Genomic DNA, 27278 nt, shown 5'->3' with positions numbered 1-27278 from the left:
CTAGTGATTTTCCCCACTTCCTTCAAGTCTGAATTTGGCAATAAGGAGTTCACGATCTGAGCCACAGTCAGCTCCCAGTCTTGTTTTTGCTGACTGTATAGAGCTTCTCCATCTTTGGCTGTAAAGGATATAATCAATCTGATTTCAGTGTTGACCATCTGGTGATGTCCATGTGTAGAGTCTTCTCTTGTGTTGTTGGAAGAGGGTGTTTGTATGACCAGTGCATTAAGTCATTTAGAATGTGTAATATTTCATTTTTAAAGGCTAAACTATAAGGCAATCGTGTGCAAGTAAAAATGTTGATTCCTCCCATGATGGCTACTTCGATGTGTTTTTTTGGTGGGTATCAAATTGTTTGAACATAGCTTTTCCGTAATCCAGCTCTTCTGGTGTCTGAGCGTGTCTGGAGTGTCCACGGGCTGAGGGACACTGTCTTTGGGGAAGCAGCAGAGCAGACTCATGGCCAGGTCATGTGTGCTCACAATGCAATTTCATTTTATAACCATAGTTTTTCCTGACAATTTAAAGCTTATCTTTTTTTTTTGCAATAGAAGATTAGTTGCTTGAGAGCAGGGATGATTGTATATACACTGATTAGCAAGGAGCCTGGCACACAACATGTGCTTAGTCGCTCAGTTGTGTCCAACTCTTTGGGACCCCATGGACTTCAGCCCGCCAAGCTCCTCTGTCAATGGAATTCTCCAAGTAAGAAAACTGGAGTGGGTTGCCACTCCCTTCTCCAGGGGCTCTTTCCAAGTCAAGGATTGAACTCTGCATTGCCGGCAGATTCTTTCCCAGCTGAGCCACCAGGAAGCACCATGGCACACAGCAAGTGGCCAAGAACTATTTCCTGAATGAATGACTGAAGGGTGGTAACAAAGACGCTGAGCTCGGACAGCAGAGGTACCCAGGTGCTGCTGTGCTGAGTCATGTCCGACTCTCTGCGGCCCCGTGGACTGCAGCCCGCCAGGCTCCTCTGTCCATGGGCTTCTCCATTCAGGAACCCTGGAGGTGTTGCCATGTCTTCCTCCAAGGGATCCTCCTGACCCAGGGAGAGAGTCTCTTGAGTCTCCTCCACTGGTTCAGTTCGGTTCAGTTCAGTCGCTCAGTCGTGTCCGACTCTTTGTGACCCCATGAATTGCAGCACACCAGGCCTCCCTGTCCATCACCAACTCCCAGAGTTCACTCAAACTAACGGCCATAGAGTTGGTAATGCCATCCAGCCATCTCATCCTCTGTCGTCCCCTTCTCCTCCTGCCCCCAATCCCTCCCAGCATCAGAGTCTTTTCCAATGAGTCAACTCTTCGCATGAGGTGGCCCAAGTACTGGAGTTTCAGCTTTAGCATCATTCCTTCCAAAGAAATCCCAGGGCTGATCTCCTTCAGAATGGACTGGTTGGATCTCCTTGCAGTCCAAGGGACTCTCAAGAATCTTCTCCAACACCACAGTTCAAAAGCATCATTTCTTCGGCTCTCAGCTTTCTTCACTGGGGGCTCAGACGGTAAAGCGTCTGTCTACAATGAGGGAGACCTGGGTTCGATCCCTGGGTCGGGAAGTTCCCTGGAGAATGAAAAGGCAACCCACTCCAGTACTCTTGCCTAGAAAATCCCATGGACGGAGGAGCCTGGTGTCCATGGGGTCGCAAAGAGTCGAACACAACTGAGCTTTCACTTTCCTTTCATGTTTCTTCACAGTCCAACTCTCACATCCATACATGACCACAGGAAAAACCATAGCCTTGACTAGATGGACCTTTGTTGGCAAAGTAATGTCTCGTTTCTGAATATGCTATCTAGGTTGGTCATAACTTTCCTTCCAAGGAGTAAGCGTCTGGCTGCAGTCACCATCTGCAGTGATTTTGGAGCCCCAAAAAATAAAGTCTGACACTGTTTCCACTGTTTCCCCATCTATTTCCCTTGAAGTGATGGGACCAGATGCCATGATTTTCATTTTCTGAATGTTGAGCTTCAAGCCAACTTTTTCACTCTCCTCTTTCACTTTCATCAAGAGGTTTTTTAGTTCCTCATCACTTTCTGCCATAAGGGTGGTGTCATCTGCATATCTGAGGTTATTGATATTTCTCCCGGCAATCTTGATTCCAGCTTGTGCTTCTTCCAGCTCAGCATTTCTCATGATGTACTCTGCATAGAAGTTAAATAAGCAGGGTGACAACATACAGCCTTGACGTACTCCCTTTCTTATTTGGAACCAGTCTGTTCCATGTCCAGTTCTAACTGTTGCTTCCTGACCTGCATACAGATTTCTCAAGAGGCAGGTCAGGTGGTCTGGTATTCCCATCTCTTGAAGAATTTTCTAAAGTTTATTGTGATCCACACAGTCAAAGGCTTTGGCATAGTCAATAAAGCAGAAATAGATGTTTTTCTGGAACTCGCTTGCTTTTTCGATGATCCAGTGGATGTTGGTAATTTGATCTCTGGTTCCTCTGCCTTTTCTCAAACCAGCTTGAATATCTGGAAGTTCATGGTTCACGTATTGCTGAAGCCTGGCTTGGAGAATTTTGAGCATCACTTTACTAGCGTGTGAGATGAGTGCAATTGTACGGTAGTTTGAGCGTTCTTTGGCATTGCCTTTCTTTGGGATTGGAATGAAAACTGACCTTTTCCAGTCCTGTGGCCACTGCTGAGTTTTCCAAATTTGCTGGCGTATTGAGTGCAGCACTTTCACAGCATCATCTTTCAGGATTTGGAATAGCTCAACTGGAATTCCATCACCTCCACTAGCTTTGTTCGTAGTGATGCTTTCCAAGGCCCACTTGACTTCACATTCCAGGATGTCTGGCCCTAGGTGAGTGATCACACCATCGTGATTATCTGGGTCGTGAAGATCTTTTTTGTACAGTCCTGTGTATTCTTGCCACCTTCTTAATATCTTCTGCTTCTGTTAGGTCCATACCATTTCTGTTCTTTATTGAGCCCATCTTTGCATGAAATGTTCCCTTGGAATCTCTAATTTTCTTGAAGAGATCTCTAGTCTTTCCCATTCTATTGTTTTCCTCTATTTCTTTGCATTGATCGCTGAGGAAGGCTTTCTTATCTCTCTTTGCTATTCTTTGGAACTCTGCATTCAAATGGGTATATCTTTCCTTTTCTCCTTTGCCTTTCACCTCTCTTCTTTACACAGCTATTTATAAGGCCTCCTCAAACAGCCGTTTTGCTTTCTTGCATTTCTTTTTCTTGGGGATGGTCTTTCTCCCTGTCTCCTATACAGTGTCATGGACCTCCGTCCATAGTTCATCAGGCACTCTATCAGATCTAGTCCCTTAAATCTATTTCTCACTTCCACTGTACAGTCATAAGGAATTTGATTTAGGTCATACCTGAATGGCCTAGTGATTTTCCCCACTTCCTTCAAGTCTGAATTTGGCAATAAGGAGTTCACGATCTGAGCCACAGTCAGCTCCCAGTCTTGTTTTTGCTGACTGTATAGAGCTTCTCCATCTTTGGCTGTAAAGGATATAATCAATCTGATTTCAGTGTTGACCATCTGGTGATGTCCATGTGTAGAGTCTTCTCTTGTGTTGTTGGAAGAGGGTGTTTGTATGACCAGTGCATTAAGTCATTTAGAATGTGTAATATTTCATTTTTAAAGGCTAAACTATAAGGCAATCGTGTGCAAGTAAAAATGTTGATTCCTCCCATGATGGCTACTTCGATGTGTTTTTTTGGTGGGTATCAAATTGTTTGAACATAGCTTTTCCGTAATCCAGCTCTTCTGGTGTCTGAGCGTGTCTGGAGTGTCCACGGGCTGAGGGACACTGTCTTTGGGGAAGCAGCAGAGCAGACTCATGGCCAGGTCATGTGTGCTCACAATGCAATTTCATTTTATAACCATAGTTTTTCCTGACAATTTAAAGCTTATCTTTTTTTTTTTGCAATAGAAGATTAGTTGCTTGAGAGCAGGGATGATTGTATATACACTGATTAGCAAGGAGCCTGGCACACAACATGTGCTTAGTCGCTCAGTTGTGTCCAACTCTTTGGGACCCCATGGACTTCAGCCCGCCAAGCTCCTCTGTCAATGGAATTCTCCAAGTAAGAAAACTGGAGTGGGTTGCCACTCCCTTCTCCAGGGGCTCTTTCCAAGTCAAGGATTGAACTCTGCATTGCCGGCAGATTCTTTCCCAGCTGAGCCACCAGGAAGCACCATGGCACACAGCAAGTGGCCAAGAACTATTTCCTGAATGAATGACTGAAGGGTGGTAACAAAGACGCTGAGCTCGGACAGCAGAGGTACCCAGGTGCTGCTGTGCTGAGTCATGTCCGACTCTCTGCGGCCCCGTGGACTGCAGCCCGCCAGGCTCCTCTGTCCATGGGCTTCTCCATTCAGGAACCCTGGAGGTGTTGCCATGTCTTCCTCCAAGGGATCCTCCTGACCCAGGGAGAGAGTCTCTTGAGTCTCCTCCACTGGTTCAGTTCGGTTCAGTTCAGTCGCTCAGTCGTGTCCGACTCTTTGTGACCCCATGAATTGCAGCACACCAGGCCTCCCTGTCCATCACCAACTCCCAGAGTTCACTCAAACTAACGGCCATAGAGTTGGTAATGCCATCCAGCCATCTCATCCTCTGTCGTCCCCTTCTCCTCCTGCCCCCAATCCCTCCCAGCATCAGAGTCTTTTCCAATGAGTCAACTCTTCGCATGAGGTGGCCCAAGTACTGGAGTTTCAGCTTTAGCATCATTCCTTCCAAAGAAATCCCAGGGCTGATCTCCTTCAGAATGGACTGGTTGGATCTCCTTGCAGTCCAAGGGACTCTCAAGAATCTTCTCCAACACCACAGTTCAAAAGCATCATTTCTTCGGCTCTCAGCTTTCTTCACTGGGGGCTCAGACGGTAAAGCGTCTGTCTACAATGAGGGAGACCTGGGTTCGATCCCTGGGTCGGGAAGTTCCCTGGAGAATGAAAAGGCAACCCACTCCAGTACTCTTGCCTAGAAAATCCCATGGACGGAGGAGCCTGGTGTCCATGGGGTCGCAAAGAGTCGAACACAACTGAGCTTTCACTTTCCTTTCATGTTTCTTCACAGTCCAACTCTCACATCCATACATGACCACAGGAAAAACCATAGCCTTGACTAGATGGACCTTTGTTGGCAAAGTAATGTCTCGTTTCTGAATATGCTATCTAGGTTGGTCATAACTTTCCTTCCAAGGAGTAAGCGTCTGGCTGCAGTCACCATCTGCAGTGATTTTGGAGCCCCAAAAAATAAAGTCTGACACTGTTTCCACTGTTTCCCCATCTATTTCCCTTGAAGTGATGGGACCAGATGCCATGATTTTCATTTTCTGAATGTTGAGCTTCAAGCCAACTTTTTCACTCTCCTCTTTCACTTTCATCAAGAGGTTTTTTAGTTCCTCATCACTTTCTGCCATAAGGGTGGTGTCATCTGCATATCTGAGGTTATTGATATTTCTCCCGGCAATCTTGATTCCAGCTTGTGCTTCTTCCAGCTCAGCATTTCTCATGATGTACTCTGCATAGAAGTTAAATAAGCAGGGTGACAACATACAGCCTTGACGTACTCCCTTTCTTATTTGGAACCAGTCTGTTCCATGTCCAGTTCTAACTGTTGCTTCCTGACCTGCATACAGATTTCTCAAGAGGCAGGTCAGGTGGTCTGGTATTCCCATCTCTTGAAGAATTTTCTAAAGTTTATTGTGATCCACACAGTCAAAGGCTTTGGCATAGTCAATAAAGCAGAAATAGATGTTTTTCTGGAACTCGCTTGCTTTTTCGATGATCCAGTGGATGTTGGTAATTTGATCTCTGGTTCCTCTGCCTTTTCTCAAACCAGCTTGAATATCTGGAAGTTCATGGTTCACGTATTGCTGAAGCCTGGCTTGGAGAATTTTGAGCATCACTTTACTAGCGTGTGAGATGAGTGCAATTGTACGGTAGTTTGAGCGTTCTTTGGCATTGCCTTTCTTTGGGATTGGAATGAAAACTGACCTTTTCCAGTCCTGTGGCCACTGCTGAGTTTTCCAAATTTGCTGGCGTATTGAGTGCAGCACTTTCACAGCATCATCTTTCAGGATTTGGAATAGCTCAACTGGAATTCCATCACCTCCACTAGCTTTGTTCGTAGTGATGCTTTCCAAGGCCCACTTGACTTCACATTCCAGGATGTCTGGCCCTAGGTGAGTGATCACACCATCGTGATTATCTGGGTCGTGAAGATCTTTTTTGTACAGTCCTGTGTATTCTTGCCACCTTCTTAATATCTTCTGCTTCTGTTAGGTCCATACCATTTCTGTTCTTTATTGAGCCCATCTTTGCATGAAATGTTCCCTTGGAATCTCTAATTTTCTTGAAGAGATCTCTAGTCTTTCCCATTCTATTGTTTTCCTCTATTTCTTTGCATTGATCGCTGAGGAAGGCTTTCTTATCTCTCTTTGCTATTCTTTGGAACTCTGCATTCAAATGGGTATATCTTTCCTTTTCTCCTTTGCCTTTCACCTCTCTTCTTTACACAGCTATTTATAAGGCCTCCTCAAACAGCCGTTTTGCTTTCTTGCATTTCTTTTTCTTGGGGATGGTCTTTCTCCCTGTCTCCTATACAGTGTCATGGACCTCCGTCCATAGTTCATCAGGCACTCTATCAGATCTAGTCCCTTAAATCTATTTCTCACTTCCACTGTACAGTCATAAGGAATTTGATTTAGGTCATACCTGAATGGCCTAGTGATTTTCCCCACTTCCTTCAAGTCTGAATTTGGCAATAAGGAGTTCACGATCTGAGCCACAGTCAGCTCCCAGTCTTGTTTTTGCTGACTGTATAGAGCTTCTCCATCTTTGGCTGTAAAGGATATAATCAATCTGATTTCAGTGTTGACCATCTGGTGATGTCCATGTGTAGAGTCTTCTCTTGTGTTGTTGGAAGAGGGTGTTTGTATGACCAGTGCATTAAGTCATTTAGAATGTGTAATATTTCATTTTTAAAGGCTAAACTATAAGGCAATCGTGTGCAAGTAAAAATGTTGATTCCTCCCATGATGGCTACTTCGATGTGTTTTTTTGGTGGGTATCAAATTGTTTGAACATAGCTTTTCCGTAATCCAGCTCTTCTGGTGTCTGAGCGTGTCTGGAGTGTCCACGGGCTGAGGGACACTGTCTTTGGGGAAGCAGCAGAGCAGACTCATGGCCAGGTCATGTGTGCTCACAATGCAATTTCATTTTATAACCATAGTTTTTCCTGACAATTTAAAGCTTATCTTTTTTTTTTGCAATAGAAGATTAGTTGCTTGAGAGCAGGGATGATTGTATATACACTGATTAGCAAGGAGCCTGGCACACAACATGTGCTTAGTCGCTCAGTTGTGTCCAACTCTTTGGGACCCCATGGACTTCAGCCCGCCAAGCTCCTCTGTCAATGGAATTCTCCAAGTAAGAAAACTGGAGTGGGTTGCCACTCCCTTCTCCAGGGGCTCTTTCCAAGTCAAGGATTGAACTCTGCATTGCCGGCAGATTCTTTCCCAGCTGAGCCACCAGGAAGCACCATGGCACACAGCAAGTGGCCAAGAACTATTTCCTGAATGAATGACTGAAGGGTGGTAACAAAGACGCTGAGCTCGGACAGCAGAGGTACCCAGGTGCTGCTGTGCTGAGTCATGTCCGACTCTCTGCGGCCCCGTGGACTGCAGCCCGCCAGGCTCCTCTGTCCATGGGCTTCTCCATTCAGGAACCCTGGAGGTGTTGCCATGTCTTCCTCCAAGGGATCCTCCTGACCCAGGGAGAGAGTCTCTTGAGTCTCCTCCACTGGTTCAGTTCGGTTCAGTTCAGTCGCTCAGTCGTGTCCGACTCTTTGTGACCCCATGAATTGCAGCACACCAGGCCTCCCTGTCCATCACCAACTCCCAGAGTTCACTCAAACTAACGGCCATAGAGTTGGTAATGCCATCCAGCCATCTCATCCTCTGTCGTCCCCTTCTCCTCCTGCCCCCAATCCCTCCCAGCATCAGAGTCTTTTCCAATGAGTCAACTCTTCGCATGAGGTGGCCCAAGTACTGGAGTTTCAGCTTTAGCATCATTCCTTCCAAAGAAATCCCAGGGCTGATCTCCTTCAGAATGGACTGGTTGGATCTCCTTGCAGTCCAAGGGACTCTCAAGAATCTTCTCCAACACCACAGTTCAAAAGCATCATTTCTTCGGCTCTCAGCTTTCTTCACTGGGGGCTCAGACGGTAAAGCGTCTGTCTACAATGAGGGAGACCTGGGTTCGATCCCTGGGTCGGGAAGTTCCCTGGAGAATGAAAAGGCAACCCACTCCAGTACTCTTGCCTAGAAAATCCCATGGACGGAGGAGCCTGGTGTCCATGGGGTCGCAAAGAGTCGAACACAACTGAGCTTTCACTTTCCTTTCATGTTTCTTCACAGTCCAACTCTCACATCCATACATGACCACAGGAAAAACCATAGCCTTGACTAGATGGACCTTTGTTGGCAAAGTAATGTCTCGTTTCTGAATATGCTATCTAGGTTGGTCATAACTTTCCTTCCAAGGAGTAAGCGTCTGGCTGCAGTCACCATCTGCAGTGATTTTGGAGCCCCAAAAAATAAAGTCTGACACTGTTTCCACTGTTTCCCCATCTATTTCCCTTGAAGTGATGGGACCAGATGCCATGATTTTCATTTTCTGAATGTTGAGCTTCAAGCCAACTTTTTCACTCTCCTCTTTCACTTTCATCAAGAGGTTTTTTAGTTCCTCATCACTTTCTGCCATAAGGGTGGTGTCATCTGCATATCTGAGGTTATTGATATTTCTCCCGGCAATCTTGATTCCAGCTTGTGCTTCTTCCAGCTCAGCATTTCTCATGATGTACTCTGCATAGAAGTTAAATAAGCAGGGTGACAACATACAGCCTTGACGTACTCCCTTTCTTATTTGGAACCAGTCTGTTCCATGTCCAGTTCTAACTGTTGCTTCCTGACCTGCATACAGATTTCTCAAGAGGCAGGTCAGGTGGTCTGGTATTCCCATCTCTTGAAGAATTTTCTAAAGTTTATTGTGATCCACACAGTCAAAGGCTTTGGCATAGTCAATAAAGCAGAAATAGATGTTTTTCTGGAACTCGCTTGCTTTTTCGATGATCCAGTGGATGTTGGTAATTTGATCTCTGGTTCCTCTGCCTTTTCTCAAACCAGCTTGAATATCTGGAAGTTCATGGTTCACGTATTGCTGAAGCCTGGCTTGGAGAATTTTGAGCATCACTTTACTAGCGTGTGAGATGAGTGCAATTGTACGGTAGTTTGAGCGTTCTTTGGCATTGCCTTTCTTTGGGATTGGAATGAAAACTGACCTTTTCCAGTCCTGTGGCCACTGCTGAGTTTTCCAAATTTGCTGGCGTATTGAGTGCAGCACTTTCACAGCATCATCTTTCAGGATTTGGAATAGCTCAACTGGAATTCCATCACCTCCACTAGCTTTGTTCGTAGTGATGCTTTCCAAGGCCCACTTGACTTCACATTCCAGGATGTCTGGCCCTAGGTGAGTGATCACACCATCGTGATTATCTGGGTCGTGAAGATCTTTTTTGTACAGTCCTGTGTATTCTTGCCACCTTCTTAATATCTTCTGCTTCTGTTAGGTCCATACCATTTCTGTTCTTTATTGAGCCCATCTTTGCATGAAATGTTCCCTTGGAATCTCTAATTTTCTTGAAGAGATCTCTAGTCTTTCCCATTCTATTGTTTTCCTCTATTTCTTTGCATTGATCGCTGAGGAAGGCTTTCTTATCTCTCTTTGCTATTCTTTGGAACTCTGCATTCAAATGGGTATATCTTTCCTTTTCTCCTTTGCCTTTCACCTCTCTTCTTTACACAGCTATTTATAAGGCCTCCTCAAACAGCCGTTTTGCTTTCTTGCATTTCTTTTTCTTGGGGATGGTCTTTCTCCCTGTCTCCTATACAGTGTCATGGACCTCCGTCCATAGTTCATCAGGCACTCTATCAGATCTAGTCCCTTAAATCTATTTCTCACTTCCACTGTACAGTCATAAGGAATTTGATTTAGGTCATACCTGAATGGCCTAGTGATTTTCCCCACTTCCTTCAAGTCTGAATTTGGCAATAAGGAGTTCACGATCTGAGCCACAGTCAGCTCCCAGTCTTGTTTTTGCTGACTGTATAGAGCTTCTCCATCTTTGGCTGTAAAGGATATAATCAATCTGATTTCAGTGTTGACCATCTGGTGATGTCCATGTGTAGAGTCTTCTCTTGTGTTGTTGGAAGAGGGTGTTTGTATGACCAGTGCATTAAGTCATTTAGAATGTGTAATATTTCATTTTTAAAGGCTAAACTATAAGGCAATCGTGTGCAAGTAAAAATGTTGATTCCTCCCATGATGGCTACTTCGATGTGTTTTTTTGGTGGGTATCAAATTGTTTGAACATAGCTTTTCCGTAATCCAGCTCTTCTGGTGTCTGAGCGTGTCTGGAGTGTCCACGGGCTGAGGGACACTGTCTTTGGGGAAGCAGCAGAGCAGACTCATGGCCAGGTCATGTGTGCTCACAATGCAATTTCATTTTATAACCATAGTTTTTCCTGACAATTTAAAGCTTATCTTTTTTTTTTGCAATAGAAGATTAGTTGCTTGAGAGCAGGGATGATTGTATATACACTGATTAGCAAGGAGCCTGGCACACAACATGTGCTTAGTCGCTCAGTTGTGTCCAACTCTTTGGGACCCCATGGACTTCAGCCCGCCAAGCTCCTCTGTCAATGGAATTCTCCAAGTAAGAAAACTGGAGTGGGTTGCCACTCCCTTCTCCAGGGGCTCTTTCCAAGTCAAGGATTGAACTCTGCATTGCCGGCAGATTCTTTCCCAGCTGAGCCACCAGGAAGCACCATGGCACACAGCAAGTGGCCAAGAACTATTTCCTGAATGAATGACTGAAGGGTGGTAACAAAGACGCTGAGCTCGGACAGCAGAGGTACCCAGGTGCTGCTGTGCTGAGTCATGTCCGACTCTCTGCGGCCCCGTGGACTGCAGCCCGCCAGGCTCCTCTGTCCATGGGCTTCTCCATTCAGGAACCCTGGAGGTGTTGCCATGTCTTCCTCCAAGGGATCCTCCTGACCCAGGGAGAGAGTCTCTTGAGTCTCCTCCACTGGTTCAGTTCGGTTCAGTTCAGTCGCTCAGTCGTGTCCGACTCTTTGTGACCCCATGAATTGCAGCACACCAGGCCTCCCTGTCCATCACCAACTCCCAGAGTTCACTCAAACTAACGGCCATAGAGTTGGTAATGCCATCCAGCCATCTCATCCTCTGTCGTCCCCTTCTCCTCCTGCCCCCAATCCCTCCCAGCATCAGAGTCTTTTCCAATGAGTCAACTCTTCGCATGAGGTGGCCCAAGTACTGGAGTTTCAGCTTTAGCATCATTCCTTCCAAAGAAATCCCAGGGCTGATCTCCTTCAGAATGGACTGGTTGGATCTCCTTGCAGTCCAAGGGACTCTCAAGAATCTTCTCCAACACCACAGTTCAAAAGCATCATTTCTTCGGCTCTCAGCTTTCTTCACTGGGGGCTCAGACGGTAAAGCGTCTGTCTACAATGAGGGAGACCTGGGTTCGATCCCTGGGTCGGGAAGTTCCCTGGAGAATGAAAAGGCAACCCACTCCAGTACTCTTGCCTAGAAAATCCCATGGACGGAGGAGCCTGGTGTCCATGGGGTCGCAAAGAGTCGAACACAACTGAGCTTTCACTTTCCTTTCATGTTTCTTCACAGTCCAACTCTCACATCCATACATGACCACAGGAAAAACCATAGCCTTGACTAGATGGACCTTTGTTGGCAAAGTAATGTCTCGTTTCTGAATATGCTATCTAGGTTGGTCATAACTTTCCTTCCAAGGAGTAAGCGTCTGGCTGCAGTCACCATCTGCAGTGATTTTGGAGCCCCAAAAAATAAAGTCTGACACTGTTTCCACTGTTTCCCCATCTATTTCCCTTGAAGTGATGGGACCAGATGCCATGATTTTCATTTTCTGAATGTTGAGCTTCAAGCCAACTTTTTCACTCTCCTCTTTCACTTTCATCAAGAGGTTTTTTAGTTCCTCATCACTTTCTGCCATAAGGGTGGTGTCATCTGCATATCTGAGGTTATTGATATTTCTCCCGGCAATCTTGATTCCAGCTTGTGCTTCTTCCAGCTCAGCATTTCTCATGATGTACTCTGCATAGAAGTTAAATAAGCAGGGTGACAACATACAGCCTTGACGTACTCCCTTTCTTATTTGGAACCAGTCTGTTCCATGTCCAGTTCTAACTGTTGCTTCCTGACCTGCATACAGATTTCTCAAGAGGCAGGTCAGGTGGTCTGGTATTCCCATCTCTTGAAGAATTTTCTAAAGTTTATTGTGATCCACACAGTCAAAGGCTTTGGCATAGTCAATAAAGCAGAAATAGATGTTTTTCTGGAACTCGCTTGCTTTTTCGATGATCCAGTGGATGTTGGTAATTTGATCTCTGGTTCCTCTGCCTTTTCTCAAACCAGCTTGAATATCTGGAAGTTCATGGTTCACGTATTGCTGAAGCCTGGCTTGGAGAATTTTGAGCATCACTTTACTAGCGTGTGAGATGAGTGCAATTGTACGGTAGTTTGAGCATTCTTTGGCATTGCCTTTCTTTGGGATTGGAATGAAAACTGACCTTTTCCAGTCCTGTGGCCACTGCTGAGTTTTCCAAATTTGCTGGCGTATTGAGTGCAGCACTTTCACAGCATCATCTTTCAGGATTTGGAATAGCTCAACTGGAATTCCATCACCTCCACTAGCTTTGTTCGTAGTGATGCTTTCCAAGGCCCACTTGACTTCACATTCCAGGATGTCTGGCCCTAGGTGAGTGATCACACCATCGTGATTATCTGGGTCGTGAAGATCTTTTTTGTACAGTCCTGTGTATTCTTGCCACCTCTTCTTAATATCTTCTGCTTCTGTTAGGTCCATACCATTTCTGTTCTTTATTGAGCCCATCTTTGCATGAAATGTTCCCTTGGAATCTCTAATTTTCTTGAAGAGATCTCTAGTCTTTCCCATTCTATTGTTTTCCTCTATTTCTTTGCATTGATCGCTGAGGAAGGCTTTCTTATCTCTCCTTGCTATTGTTTGGAACTCTGCATTCAGATGCTTATATCTTTCCTTTTGTCCTTTGCTTTAGGCAGATTCTGTACCACTGCCTCACCTGTGAAGCCAAAGAAGGCAATGGCACCCCACTCCAGTACTCTTGCCTGGAAAATCCCAGGGACGGGGGAGCCTGGTGGGCTGCCGTCTGTGGGGTCGCACAGAGTCGGACATGACTGAAGAGACTTAGCAGCAGCAGCAGCACCTGTGAAGCAGAGTTACCTGGACCTGTAAATTCTAGTGTCCCCACTTATCAGAACTGGGGACAACCATTGTGCCTATTCCAAAAGGTGATTTATGGAAAGATAAGGCTTCTTTGTAAATGTTAGCTATAATTTTTATTAGGTGCTATTGAATGAAAGAGGTTAATATCTGCAAAGGGCTTGTAACAGTTCTGGCGCAGGGCAAGTCCTTTTTGTTTGTATTTATTCATTTTTTAAATATTGCTGTTTACCAAATTAAACTGTATTCACTTTGCACAGTCTGCTAGGGATATTCTTTGGAAATGCTTTTACATTCTTTGGAAAGAGAAGGCCTAAATCCTCACTAGTTCAAAATATATTACTCTATAATACATGTTAATTCAGAAAGGAGCCTGGTCTGAACACCTTTGTAGCATTTATGGAGAAATAATTTGTTCTGCAAAAAGGGAATCATTAAGAAAATGGTTTTAGAGTACTTTGGCTACACCATTCATATATAATTAACAATCCAACTTTGCAGGGGTTTGTTATTCATCTGCCAAACAGTGGTTTTCAAATTCTTTGGTCCTGATCAAGTGTAAGAAATGTCTTTTACATTATGACCTAATGTATAATAATATATGTATGTACGAATGTGGGTGTGTATATACCCATATGTGTGTATATACATATATATAAACATATACGTATTTATCTATATTTCTAAAATATGTGTTTATTTAATGGAAGCAATAGTCCCCTGGGAAGATCCCCTGGAGAAAGAAATGGCAACCCAGCCCAGAATTCCTGCTTGGGAAATCCCACGCACAGAGGGTCTGGCGGGCTACAGTCCGTGGGGCCACAAGAGCTGGACGTGACTCAGCGACTATGCAAAAACGTCGTCCCTACTGGAGCACGGACGCACTCTCACTCCTTTTCCAAGTCCGTCCCATTCTATCCGTCCTGTCTCACTTCAGAATGCTAATCAAGACCTACTAAAAGAATCTAAAGAGCCACTACTGGCTTGAAATCTGTAGCTTGATTAAAAAAAAACAAAAACCCCACCACCACCACAAAGAAAACTGCTCTAAACCAGTTCTTCTCAAACTTCAGTGTGCGTCAGAATCGTCTGGAGAACTTGTTAAACAGATTGCTAGGTGCCAGTAGGCGGCTGGTGGCAGAGAATTTGTCCTTCTAATAAGATTCAAGGTGAATCTGTTGCTACTGGTCAGGGGACCACAGTTTGCACACTTCTGCACTGGGCAATACTGGTGATTGAGAAATATCAAGCCCCAGGATGCGTTTCTGTTTGTGGGCGTGGTCTGAGTTTTATTTTCAAATTCATTTACTCTTTGCTTTCGGTTTCAGCCCCCACCTGCTCTGTTCCTTAGCATATTCTGAGTCCCACTGCTTCCTTTGCACCTGGTGTTACCAGTCAGACTGTATGTACTCATCCCTGCCCACTTGCTCTTATTGATAATCTCTTTCTCTCTAGAAAAGGCCAGAAGGTAACAAGATTACTGGGATAGTCTCCCCTGAATGACAAACATAATGACCCAGCCATCACAATAATTCAGGGAACATTTACATTTGATGTTTTTTTCAGGAATCTAAAATGAATTAGTTACTGCCCTGTTATAAAGTCAACCGAATGTCAAGGCAATGTCTCGAGGCTGTGTACTCGTTATGAACTTTAGTTCTGTTCTCCTTCCAGAAGGTGGAACAATGTATAAAGTTACAAATGAGAAATTTTATTAGTCTTGATCAATTGCTTCCATCAAAGAAAGATACCAAAGACATATAACAAGGATTCTTTTGGTAGAATCAGCTTTGGCTTAAAGATAAAAAGGAATTGTGGTTAAACACTAAATCTAGTTGAGGAAGAAAATAACCCTTGACTGTAAATTGATGAGGTTTGACCAATGGTGGAACCTCAGCCTAAGAGGAAATTGGTGAAACCAGATGTGAAGAAGTCTTAGAATTGCTATCGCTAGGGCGAAGAAATCAAATAGTCATAGCATTTGGCCAGGCAACATGGCAGCCGGATTAGGCACTTGTTCCCACATGAAGGAGAGAATAAAACCTGGAATGAAGAAGGACGAAGGCAAGGAGAAGTTGCTGGTTGAAATGGGGAAACTGACGATTTGGCCAGGGAGGGAAACAGCAGCTGAAATCAGAAAACCGAGGTTGCTGGTTGTCTAGAAAAGCAGAGGCCACTGGTATCCAATTCAAGCTTTCAGGGAAGGCTTGGTTGGCTCTAAATTCAGAGAAGGGCCTAGCACCTGAATTCATTTTGTGAGTTTCCTGTGTTTCTCTGTTTTGCTTTGTAAGGCCTAAAATTGTCTTACTTTCTTTTGAGTGATTGAGATAGGAATTTCCCCAAGTTTTATGGATGAATACTCTATAACAAGAATGGCATTTAACTTCTCTTTCGGCTCAGTATGCACAAGCCAATGAACTTAGGTCACTTCTTGATAAAAACTACAGTTAAATTTTAGGTTTTTGTGGAGGTAGCCAAGATAGATTTTGCTTTGGGGGGTGCATAATGAAGGGGATCATTATCGGCCCTTTTTCAAGCCACCCAACCTTAAAATGCCTCCAACTCTGAGAGCAGTGGTTGCTAGAGCTTGGCTTCTTTTGTCTTTCCTGTCCCATCCCCCATCTCCTTTTGGTAGACTTGGGATTCAAATGTAGATGAAATGCAGATTCTTGGGAGAACGGAAGAAGTGATTGGTTGGGATATCGAGCGGGGAAAGCAAAGAACTTCTAATTTAAGATATTAGCCATTGTTCTGCCAAGATGCGGAGTGGCTTTAACTCCTCATCAGAAGAGTCTTGAGTGGTGCCAACTGTCCGTTATCCATTGTCCGTATAAATTTGGAAAAGGAGTGAGCTGGTGTCTGCTGGTATCCACCACACACTCACCTCAGGTAAGAACTGAACCGGTAGATGTGTATTTTGATCACACGTGTCCCTCTTCTTCCTTCTCGACATTTCAGTAATATTTAAGATTTGTGTATTTCACTAGTACAAACTGTTGTGCCGCGTGTATTTTTGGTACAATGCGGATATCTTCCTTGATGAGTTTAGGGGATGTGATTGCACTTTTATTCTCAATTCACCGAGAAAGGACTTTCACAGCACCCACACACGTGGTCATGGTAACTACTGCAAAACTTCACTTTTTGATAAAAGGTGGTATAAATTTAAAGCCATTAAATGATCTTGGACATATTTGCTTCTGTTATGGGCACCACTAAGATGTTTATATTTAAAAAGAGAGGGGAGAGAGTAGAATTTGCTTAAAAGTAAGACAGACTGAACTAACGAGGTGAAATACACAAACAAGACAGTATTAAACAAACCAGTGGTGTTTCAGGTGGATGAGAGGAACAAAGTGGACAGCTGACCTCAGTTTCTCAGTCACTGGTTGGGCACTTCAGTACAGGTCCTCTCTGCCTTGTTCTTAAATTAAGATGGAAACCGGCTAATCATGGGAGGAGAGAGAGAGATGAGTTTAGGGGAATGGCTTGCTTACTCCTGGTGTGTTACCGAGGTGACTTCTACCTAGCGGTTACTCTTAATATTTATGCTGGTCACAGCAGCATAAATAATCCAGGTCATCAGGATTGAAGGTCCGTATACATCCGCTTTTTGGAGTTTTTTTTTTTTTTTTTTTAAATGCTGTAATCCCCCCTTCCTTTTTCCCCACAGTGAGGGAAGTCTTGTGTTAGGGTCGCATGTGTATCAAATGGACTAGCCCCAAATCTGAGAGTAGCAGTTGTGGATGTCTTCACAGCCTCCTGTCTTCCTCCCCTTCCCTCGGTAACAGTGGGGGCTTTATATTTATTTCGGTCTGTGACTGTATAGAGGTTTCTAGTTAAGATGTGTGTGTTCATTTTATACTGAGGGTCCCTCTTTTTTTTTATTCGTGTTTTATTGGGCTTGTGTGACTCTGAACCACCTCCTGCAAGTCTGGGACCACTGGCATAGCTGGGCGACCACCCCTTTGAGACTTGGAGGCTACAGGGTGCTAGTCCTTGCCTTCAAGGAGCTTACAACTACGGTTGATGAATTTGTGTGCCAGAGAGGCGATAAGCAGATGTAGCAAATAACACGTTCAGTGAAAGGAAAAGAGATGCTCGTGTTTGGAGGGGAGAGAGAATTGGCTGGGCGGTCGAGAAGGTGGAAACTTTGCGATACTGTTGTCAAGGCGTAAGATAATGGAATCAGAGCTGTATTAGGTGTCAGGGGCTTTGCTGTGGACGCCCGGATTCCAGTTCACAGAATAAAAACCCTGTTTTGTAGGTACAGTGTGGGGGCTGGAGAGTCAAACTTGAAGATGCGATTTGGGAGAAGGTCGTAGTCTAGAAACGGGGGATGGGAGAGAAGAGTGGACAGAACAGAGTCCGCAGAGGTGAGCGCCGAGAGGCTGCGGTGACTCATTCGGTCCTGGAAGTCAGAAGGCTTTGCTTTTGGGGTGACGTCGGAGCAGGAGTTCACGGTTGAAAGGGGGGGGCATTCCAGGCAGAGGGGGTGCAGGCGGCGTGGAGACAATGGTGATTCGACTTGAAGTGACTTAAGGGCAGGCGCTGCGCTCGTTCGTGGGCGTGGGAACGCTGGAATTCCAATTCACGGGGGCGGGGGGAAGCTTCTTTTGTAGGTAGAGAACGGTGTGGCAAGGACAGCGGGGTGTGTGAGAAGCCTTTTGGTCGTTAAACTGCGTACGGGGCACCATCGAATGGGGTTTGAAGAAGGAAACTTTTGTTTTTCGGAGGTCGGTTTCTAGTTCACCGGAGCCCGGGGTACCAGGAACGGGGCGGCCGGGGAGGATGCACCGGGGACGGAGAGGGCTGGGTTCGATGGGGGGCCACGTAAAGCGGCCTGTCCGCAGGGCCTCGCGAGGTCCCCTTCTCCTCGCAGGGAGGCTGGCGGTCGCCGGCCGTTTGGGGCAGTCGGGCCACGCAGCCTCTTCCTCGTTCCGCAACGATGGGGAGACGTCCAGGGTCCCGGCAGGTGTGCCCAGGGGGCCGGTCCACGATGTCCCTCTCCCGCGGCGAGTGCAGGGGGAGCCTGCCCATCGCCGGTCACCGAGCTGTCCCCGCCGTCCCCACCCCGCCCCGCCCAGCAGAACCACGACTGACAGCCCCGTTCCCTTGGAACCCAGACTTTTCCCCGGAGCCCGGCCCCTCCTCCCAGCTCCTCTTCTGGGGAGGCGGGCGCTCTAGAGGAACAGGGAGGCCCGGCGCGGGGGAAGCTGCGGGCCGGGCGCAGGCGGCCGCGCCCTCGCGCCGCCCCGGCCCCCGCCCCCGCCCCCGCCCCCCAGCCTGCCGCCGAGCGGGCGCGCGCTCCGGCTCCGGGTCTTGGCAGCGGCCGCGGGGGAGGCGGGCACGTGGAGGGGCGGGGGCTCCACCTGGCCACGCTGCCGGCCCTCGGCTGGCTGGCCCGGCCCGGACGAGCTCGGCGCGCCACTGCCGTCGGGGCGGCGGGCTGCGGGCGCCGGGCAGCGTGGCCCCGAGCCCAACCTTGGGCCAGCCGGTGCCCACCCCCGTGCGAGCCGCGGCCTTCCGCCCCCCACGTCGAGGCGGGCGCGCGGCCCGATCCGACCTCCGGGGGCCCCCGGGGCGAGCAGGCCACACCCCTCAGGCCACGCCCGCCTACAGGCCCCGCCCTCGCGCGCCGCGGCCACGCCCCCACGTCGAGGCGGGCGCGCGGCCCGGCCCGACCTCCAGAGGTCCCTGGGGCGAGCTGTCCCCGCCCTCTCCCCGCCCCCGCGCGCCGCGGCCACGCCCCCCACGTCGAGGCGGGCGCACGGCCCGGCCCGACCTCCGGAGGGCCCTAGGGCGAGCAGGCCCCGCCTCCGCGCGCCGCGGCCACGCCCCCCACGTCGAGGCGGGCGCGCGGCCCGGCCCGACCTCGGAGGGCCCTGGGGCGAGCAGGCCCCGCCCCCGCCCGCGGCCCCGCCCCCGCCTCAGGCCCCGCCCCTTCCTGCCCGCCCGCCTGGCCGCCGAGCCCCAGCGCGGCCCGCCGCTCCCCGCGCCGCCCCGCCCGCCTGCCGCCCCGCCCCGCCCCCCCCGCGCGGGCGGCCCGAAAACCCGGAGCGCGGCTCGGCCGGGCCGGGCAGCCGCACTGGGCATGCTCAGTAGCCGGGGCAGGTTTTTCGGCCGCAAGTAGGAAGCTTTCTGCACTACCGCGGAGAGGGGGAGCCGCGGAGCCCGCGCGCCGCCGTGCACCGCCGCCGCGCCCGCCCCAGCCCGGCCCGGCCCCGCGGCGGCGCGATGAGCCCAAGCCCCAGCCGGCCCGCCGCGGAGTGAGCGCGGCGCGGAGGGCGCGTTGCGCAGCTGCTCCTGCGCACCGACCCGGCCGGCGGCCCGCAGCGGCGGGAGTGAGCGCCCGCCCGCCCGGCGCCGCGCGGAGCAGGAAGCGCAGGCCACGCAGGGACCCGACTGGAACAAAGTGTGGGCCGCCGGCGGCTCGGCGCCTCGCCGGCCCTGCCCCGCGCCGCGCGCCCCGCCGCCCGCCATGGCCTCCGAGGAGCTGTACGAGGTAGCTCCCCTCCCCCGGCCCCCGCCCCGGCCGCGGGTTGCTGGACGGAAGCGCGCGCGCCCGAGTTTGCGGGCCGGGGGCGTCCCGGCCGCCGGGCCGAAGCGCGGACGGGGCCGGAGAGCCGGCGGCTGGGCGCGGGGGCGCCCGGCCGAGCGCTCCAGGGTGGGGGGCTCTCGCCTGCGTGTTTGGGGGGTGGGGGGGAGCGAGGACGAGTGCGACTGTCTCCCGACTCTGCTGCCGGCCCGAGCGCTGCCCGACACCGCGCCGAGAGGGCCGAGCGTTGACCGCATGCTCTAATTAGGTTTGGTATTGTGACCGGAGCCAGGAAATTTAAACCTAACGCGGATCCAACCGTCATTCATTTTTGCGCCGCGGTGGTGCGAGCTTCGAGAAGGGGGCTCCCGTCGGAACCGCGAGTTCTGGGCCGAGGGTTTGCCAGCGTCGACTTGGAGCGGTGCGGTTGTCGGTTTGGATCTCCAGGCGTGTCTTGTGCGCCCCGATGTAACTTCTTGACTCGTTGCAAAGTCGACTTCCTGGGGAGTGCAGACGCTTGGAGAGCACTCTGTGCTTTCGGGTGCGTGTTTGTAAATACAGCTTCGTAAGAGACTTCACTTGTAGATACTCGGTGGGTTCACCTCCGATGCGTTCAGAGACCTGGATGTTTAGGGACGTAAGGAAGCGTCTGTAACGGGTAGAGCTCCTTTGGCCCCCCGCGATCGCTTAATAACAACCGGCTGAGCCTTCCGAGGTGTCCTCGCTTGCCGGTGCGTTACCGCCCTTGGCACAGCATGCGGCTGTGTGTTGCCATCCGTGGTGGCCTTCTAGCAACTTTTTGTGCAAAAGTTCTCTGGAGGAGGCTGCCTTCCGTAGAATCCGTGGTCTGCCCCACATTGTACGTGGTCATTGTACCTTAGCTGGCACTGAAAGTGTGCCATTCTGTTCAAGTCCTTTACACATTGGCTGCCCCCTACTGTATTCACGATGCTGTCTTGGGTCATTTGGGTTCAGTCGTGTCCACTCTTTGCGACCCCGTGGACTGCAACCCGACCAGGCTCCTCTGTCCATGGGATTCTCCAGGCAAGAATAGTGGAGTGGGTGGCCATTTCCTCCTCCAGGGGATCTTCCCAACCCAGGAACTGAACTAGAGTCTCCTGCATTGCCAGGAGGATTCTTTACCCCAAGCCGTTTGGGAAGCCCCATTTAGGGTCCTAAAAGGGGGGGGGGGGAAAGATCTCCTGTTCTCAAGCCTCCATTCTTTCTAAGAAAGAAAGTGGTGTTTGGAAAAGGCCCGGAAGTAGAGGCTGAGACATACAGCTGGGAGAGTACATAGCACCAGGGCAGGAGGGGTTTTGGTTTCTACATTAGACTGTTGGTGAGGATTTTAGGCCTGAATGCTCAGGCTTCCTTCATTTTTGAGGTTATAAATACACAATCGGGTCACTTGCTCCCTTAGTGTTTGGGTGAGGGTAGCACCTTATACGTGAGTTGTATGTCACGTGTCACCAATTCTTCTGAAGACAGCACCTTCACCACTAGTGCATCGTGAAGCAAATTTAGTTTTTTTGCTTCTTCTGTGTCTTCAGGCTTTCTGCTCTGGTGGCAGCATTCATTTATAAGTCACCTTCTGGGCAGAGCTTGCGTTCATAGAGCATGTCATTGAATGCCTGCCCTGTGGACGCTCCATGGGGAGCCAGGGAGGGACGAGGGACGAACGGGAATGGTTTGTGCCTCCCAAGAGCTTCTGTTGGGAGAACGAAGAACGTCGCAGAGAAACGACCCTCCGGCACGGTGGAGCTCGTCATTCGGAGTTCTGATTTTGGGGGACGGTGTTGCAGGGGGTCCAGTTGAGGTGACAGTCAATAACCGTGGTCAGCCTCTTTCCAAGCGAGTTTTCTCACTTCTCCTTTACTTGTAGGCAGCACTGTGTCTATATTAGGATTGCAAGTTTATCTGAAAGTCCTGCGTAGCGATTGAGAGCCTGGATTTGGAGTCAGAAAACCTAGTTATTGACATCACCTTGAGCAAATTAACCTTGAAAGCTCAGTGTCCTCATCTGTAAAATTGGAACCAAAGCTTCCCTTGTAGCGCTGTGAAGTTTAAATGAAAGAAAACGTGTAAAGCAGACCCCCGGTTCCCAGAGAGAGCGCTCAGAAGGAGATGGTGGTTCTTGTGTTGTAACTGATCTAACATGCCTCTCTGAGGTCTGGTTTGGTTTCTAAAGGTATAGCATTGTCCTGGTGTAATCAAGGCAGTATTCCTTGTGCGGCAGTTGTTTGAAGTAAACACTGCATCTGGCTGCTCGTCAGGTGGGGAGGGGACCCGTGTGGGAAGCACCCAGATACGTTAGTAACCAGTTCCCGGGGCACCAGTTGCCTGGTCTTGTCCAGTTCTGCTTAAATCGAAGTGGAAGTTTCTTGTTTGGGCTCCACCTCCACAATTCCACAGGGATATGTTGACAGAGAGGAAGTTCAGAGTCTTGCTTTTTGAAGTAACTTGGGATGGTAAGAACAGGGCGTCTCCTGTAGCCTCTTGAACTGGGGTGAGTTCCTTAACTTTTGTTTTCTCACCTGAAAAGAAATGAGACCTCTGACACTTAGCACGGTTTCTGGTCTGAAGTGATAGGTCCTTGGTCAATGGTGAAGTGGTCACGGTAGCCGTGCCTCGTGAGTACAGAAGAGAACAGAGCCCAGCGAGGGGGAAGCAGCATCAGCCTTTTCCAGCATTGAAGAGCTCTTGTTGGTTGAGGGGCAGAATCGATTTACCTGCTGCGTCTCCAGCAGCTAGGATCAGGGGAGGCAGATTTTTCTACATTCACCCATCCTGCGAAGTTTATAGTGTACAGAAGAAGTCAGGCATCCTTTAGGTCAGGGACCCACACACTTTGTGTAGAGGACCAGGTAGTTGTTAATACCAGAGACCTTGCAGGCCAGGTGGTCTGTTACCACTGCTCAGCTCTGCTGCTGTCGCTCAGAAGCATCCATAGGCCGTGCTCCAGTAAAACTTTTCCTGGGTGGTAAAATTCAAATTTCATATAGTTTTTACATGTCATGTAATTGTCTTCCTTTTTTTAAAAAAAGAATCACTTGGAAATGTGAAGAAAAATACAGTCAGCCTATGGATTCTACGAAACAGGCAGTGGGCTCGATCAGTCCTGTGGGTCTTGGTTTGCTGACCTCAGCTTTAGACGGTCAGCTGTTCTGGAGGCAGGGTTTGCACGGGGCTGGGGAGCATGGAGGGTGGGGTGTGGAGCAGTTAAAGGGCTTCTAACCCCTATCCCAGCGCTAGGCTTTAGAGCCAGAAGTGTGGGTTCCAGTCTTCCCTTCTGGGTCAGGAAGGGAAGAGCTGTGTATCTTAAGTAGCTGAATCTCCCCCAAACTTCCTCATCTGTGAAATGGGAATGATGACCACTGCTTCAGAGAAGAGGGAAGCCTGAGTAACATTAGCATCTCAGAGCAGTTGGTAACTTTACCCTATGAAACATCTTTATCTTCTTCCATTCTTTAAAAAAAAAAAAGAACCACCGCCCGCTCACACCTTGAAAGCAGACTTTCTTTCCTTTGAGATTTCAAAGTGTCAAGTGAATTGATTTTATCACCAAAGAAAAACCCTGAACTCCAGAGGATCTTAATTTATCTAGTGGTCAAATAAGCATTAGGTTGAATTCATGTGGGCTGAGCGAAGACTCTAAAACAATGGAAACAGTATTCTTTTACCTTGATCATTCTTTTTCTCTTTGGGTGTGGGCTTTTCTCCCCCTGAAAACTAGTGTAATAGCTAATTTAAATTTCAGGAAGACCTCAGTTATCTGGTCTTGGCCTTCTGAGAGAATATTTATCCAACACATGGGTGTTGCAGGCAATCAAAAATGGAAGTAAGCTTTTAAGAATGGAATTACATCTGGCTTATAAAACATATTTTCAGGTTGATTAGTTTGGAATGATAATCAAGATTTGGGGGAGAGTTAAGTGTTTGGAGTCTTTCTCCTCCCTTTGGGATAAGATTGTGCCCCTCTCCTGTGCATTGCGAGACTTTTCCATACACGGACCAGAAGCACAGTTATAAATCAGATTGTCCGTGTAGTTCGGATGGAAGTCACAAAGGTCAGGAGACCGTCCATGAACGTTGGTCAAGATGAACCAGCATCTGTAGTGTGTGGCTTGTTGGCTCTTAAGATTGAGATCCCCTGAAATGAGAAAAGAGAGAGAACCTAGAGCCTGTTTTACACAGTGAGGTAAGTTAGAGAAAAACAGGTGTCATGTATTAGACAGACATATAGGAAATCTAGAGAAATGGTACCGAGGAAGAGACGCGGACATAGAGAACGCACTTGTGGACACGGTGGGGAGGAGAGGGTGGGATGAACTGAGGGTGGCTTGGAAACACACACTAGCGTGTGTAAAACAGCTAGTGTGACACGGGGAGCTTGGCCCTTGCTGTGTCAGCCTAGAGAGGTGGGATGGTGGGAGGGAAGTTCAAGAGGGAAGGGACGCGCGGAGTCACGTTGTAGGGGAGAAGCCAACATGACATCGTAAATCAATTTTCCTCCAACTAAAAAAAACTAAAATAGAGTTATTTGCTGGAATTGTGTGGTAGCAGAGTCACATGTGTGTGTTCTGAAAATTAACGCAGTCTGTGAAACGTGAATTGCTGAGGGCGTTTATGCATCTGCCTGGTCAGGAGGATGGAGACATCTCCTGTGCATCTCCTTTGAATTTGCTTCCAGCTCCTGTGTACTTACGTTTTTCTGTTCTTGCTGGGATACCTAAGACGTCTTGTGCTCTATAATGATTTTAACCACCGAACGTATTTTCATGATATGTGGGACATGCTTCATTAAGTTTTGAGTGTCTGAGCTACATAAATCCGGGTCTGAGTCGAGCTTTTGAAAGGGGTCTTTATTTGTATATTGTGTGTGTCTGTAGGCACACAGCATTGTCGTGGGTCTTATTAAAATGCAGATTTTGGGTCCCAAACTCTAAGTTTGTAATTTGCTGTGTTTGGATGGAGACTAGACCAGATTTTGGGTCCCAAACCCTAAGCTTGTAATTTGCTGTGTTTGAATGGAGACCAGAATCTCTGCTTCACACACCTTCCTTCTTAAGGGTGGATTTGGGAACCTCCGGATTGCACCAGCCTGTTTTGACAACACCGAGGGGTCGGGATGTGCCTTTGCAGAAGTAGGGCTCCAGGTGGACCGCACGAGTCCATTTTGCAGGCTCTTTGACTGTTGTTGCCCCTGGTTAACCGGGTGGTTCCAGGAAGTGGGCATTAAAAACACTCAGTCGTGAGGTTAGGGACTGTTTCTGGAACGTCTTGTTTTTCTGTCTCCGTCATTTGGCGTACTTGTGCACCAGGATGTAAGGTTGGTGTGGGCTGTCCTTAAGAATTCTTTTCTGGCCGTTATTTCCCACAGTTCAGATTTTGCAGCAGTTGTACTGATTGTCGGATTATGTTTTAATGATAGAGTGAATTAAAGGAATGACTTACCTCCAGATTCCTCCTCCCCAGACTTGATGCCCAGGTGTTCCTTTTATACTCAGCCCCTCATTGGCCTATGTGGTTTTAAGTCTGGGATGGGGAGAATGTCTAACTTTACTGTTTCCCACACAGACTTAACTCTCTCCAGCTTTTTAAGCTGGTCAAGGCCTGGGAGGACCCATGTCTGGGGAAGGTCTTTTGCTTTGGTGTGAAAATTTGTTCAGGTCCTAAATGTTTTTCTGGGGAAGAGGATCAGCAGCTTTTTTCTGTTTCTCAGAGGGATCTAGGACTCCCAGAAAAGAATCAAACTTGTTCTTGAGACCTTTGAGCTAAAATGGGGGTTTCATGCCCCTTCATTGACCACTTTGAGATCATTTTTGCCAAACTCTGTTCTGCTTCAGCCAGAACCTGCGGCGAAGCAATGCCCAGACCTCATGACCGGGTGTGAGGCTGTATGCTGTTGGCAGCCTGTAAGTGGCTCTTGGGATTTTACATCCGTGAAGCCTGCAGTTACTATTTCCGCTCCACTTCTGATGATGCAAGGACTTCAGGTCCTGTAGCACTGACCCACCCCGAAACTCGCATGCTGTTCTTTTCCAGCGATCGGCACCCTGTGTGCACAAAACCTCATCGAGAGACCCTTGCTGTTCCACACAGACAGCATTTGTTCAGCTTCACCTGCACCTTTGCCAGTTTCTTTGATTATCAGTCTTATCTCGGAACTTTCCTTCTGGGTTTTTTTTTTCTGCCCCCTTTCTCAAGTATATCCTTCAGAGATTTCTCAAGTGAGGGGTTGTTGGTGGGAAAGTCTCTGGTTTTCTGATCACCTGGAAATGTCTTTATTTTGCCCTCATTTTTATTTAGAATCAAATCAGTTGCTTGAGTATTTTCCTTCAGCATCCTGAAGCTGTTATTCCCGTGACCTCTGGTTCCCCCATTTTGTTGAGGGGGAGGTGTGCGTTCTGCCTCTGGCGCTCTGGGATCCTCTCCTTGTCTTTGGTGTCTCTAGTCTGGTTACTGTGTGTCTCTCCTGTTTATTGACCCTTTGGTGTATGTCGTGCTTTCCTTGTGGACTTGTGCCTTGCCAGTTCTGAAAGATTGTTGGCCATCTTATCATCTGATCCCACTGGGCTTCTAAACTCCCCCCAGAACCCCAAGGGGGCACTCACTGGACCTCCCACGTCTTGCTGTCTTGTAGGCATCTCCTTGTTTCTGTTTTGTTTGCATTCTGGGTATGTCCTTGGATCTCACTTCTGGTTCACTAATGAGCTGTGTCTAATCATCCATTAACTCATCCATTGAGTCTTTCATTTTAACAGTTGTATTTTTTGCTTCTAAATGTTCTGGTCCTCCGCCTCCCATCCTCATCAGTCTGGCTGGCTTTCTTCCTCTTTGGTGTTTGTCTACTTTTATGACTGACTGACTTATGGTTGGGTTGGGTTGGAGGAAGTTCCTGGGGCTCATGGATATTTTCCTTGCTTACCGCAAGCCCAGTGAGGTGTTAAGAGTTGTATTTTATTGATGATCTAGTTATTTTGCAGTGAGAGTGCCTTTCGGAAACTTGTTTGCTTTTTTTTTTTTTTTGCCAGGATCTGAAGAAATGGTTCTGATTTGGAATTTGTGGTGTCACAAGTATGGATCAAGAGCTTGAGCCAACACTTAAGGTTTACCTAAAGATAGAATGCAAAGAAAGTGTGGATTTCAGGGGTAACTTGATGCAAATGGACGTAAGAGTTAGAGTGAGTGCTTCTGAAAGTGTACCGCACCGTCACTCTGCCTTCCCGCTCTACACACGATTCTTGTCTGACTTCCCTCCGCCTAAGGTTGGCCTGTGGGCTTGGCCGGAGCCAGTGAAGCCACAGCGTTTGGCCTGCTTGGCCCACCTCTGCCCCGCCCCCATCCCTCCCCTGCCTCTGTGGTGCCAGGACATGGTGGCTTCACCAGCTG

At 48.3% G+C, this 27278-nt stretch overlaps 1 protein-coding gene across 2 annotated transcripts in view; it reads left to right on the top strand.

The window, feature by feature from the left end:
• The window catches only part of CDYL (chromodomain Y like), a 174716-nt gene that overhangs the window by 58009 nt on the left and 89429 nt on the right, over positions 1-27278 (top strand). The window contains exon 1 of one of the 2 annotated variants that reach the window (XM_070778467.1): positions 19470-19853. The exons of the other annotated variant lie outside the window; for it this stretch is intronic. Within the exon in view, the coding sequence (XP_070634568.1) occupies positions 19830-19853 (24 nt within the window). The 5' untranslated portion in view covers positions 19470-19829. Of the gene's footprint in view, positions 1-19469; positions 19854-27278 lie in introns of those variants that run through there. 2 annotated transcript variants of the gene reach the window in all.

Source organism: Bos indicus, chromosome 23 (genome assembly GCF_029378745.1).
Source record: "Bos indicus isolate NIAB-ARS_2022 breed Sahiwal x Tharparkar chromosome 23, NIAB-ARS_B.indTharparkar_mat_pri_1.0, whole genome shotgun sequence".
NCBI classification, from domain to species: domain Eukaryota; kingdom Metazoa; phylum Chordata; class Mammalia; order Artiodactyla; family Bovidae; genus Bos; species Bos indicus.
This window is presented reverse-complemented; position numbering and strand designations above follow the sequence as displayed.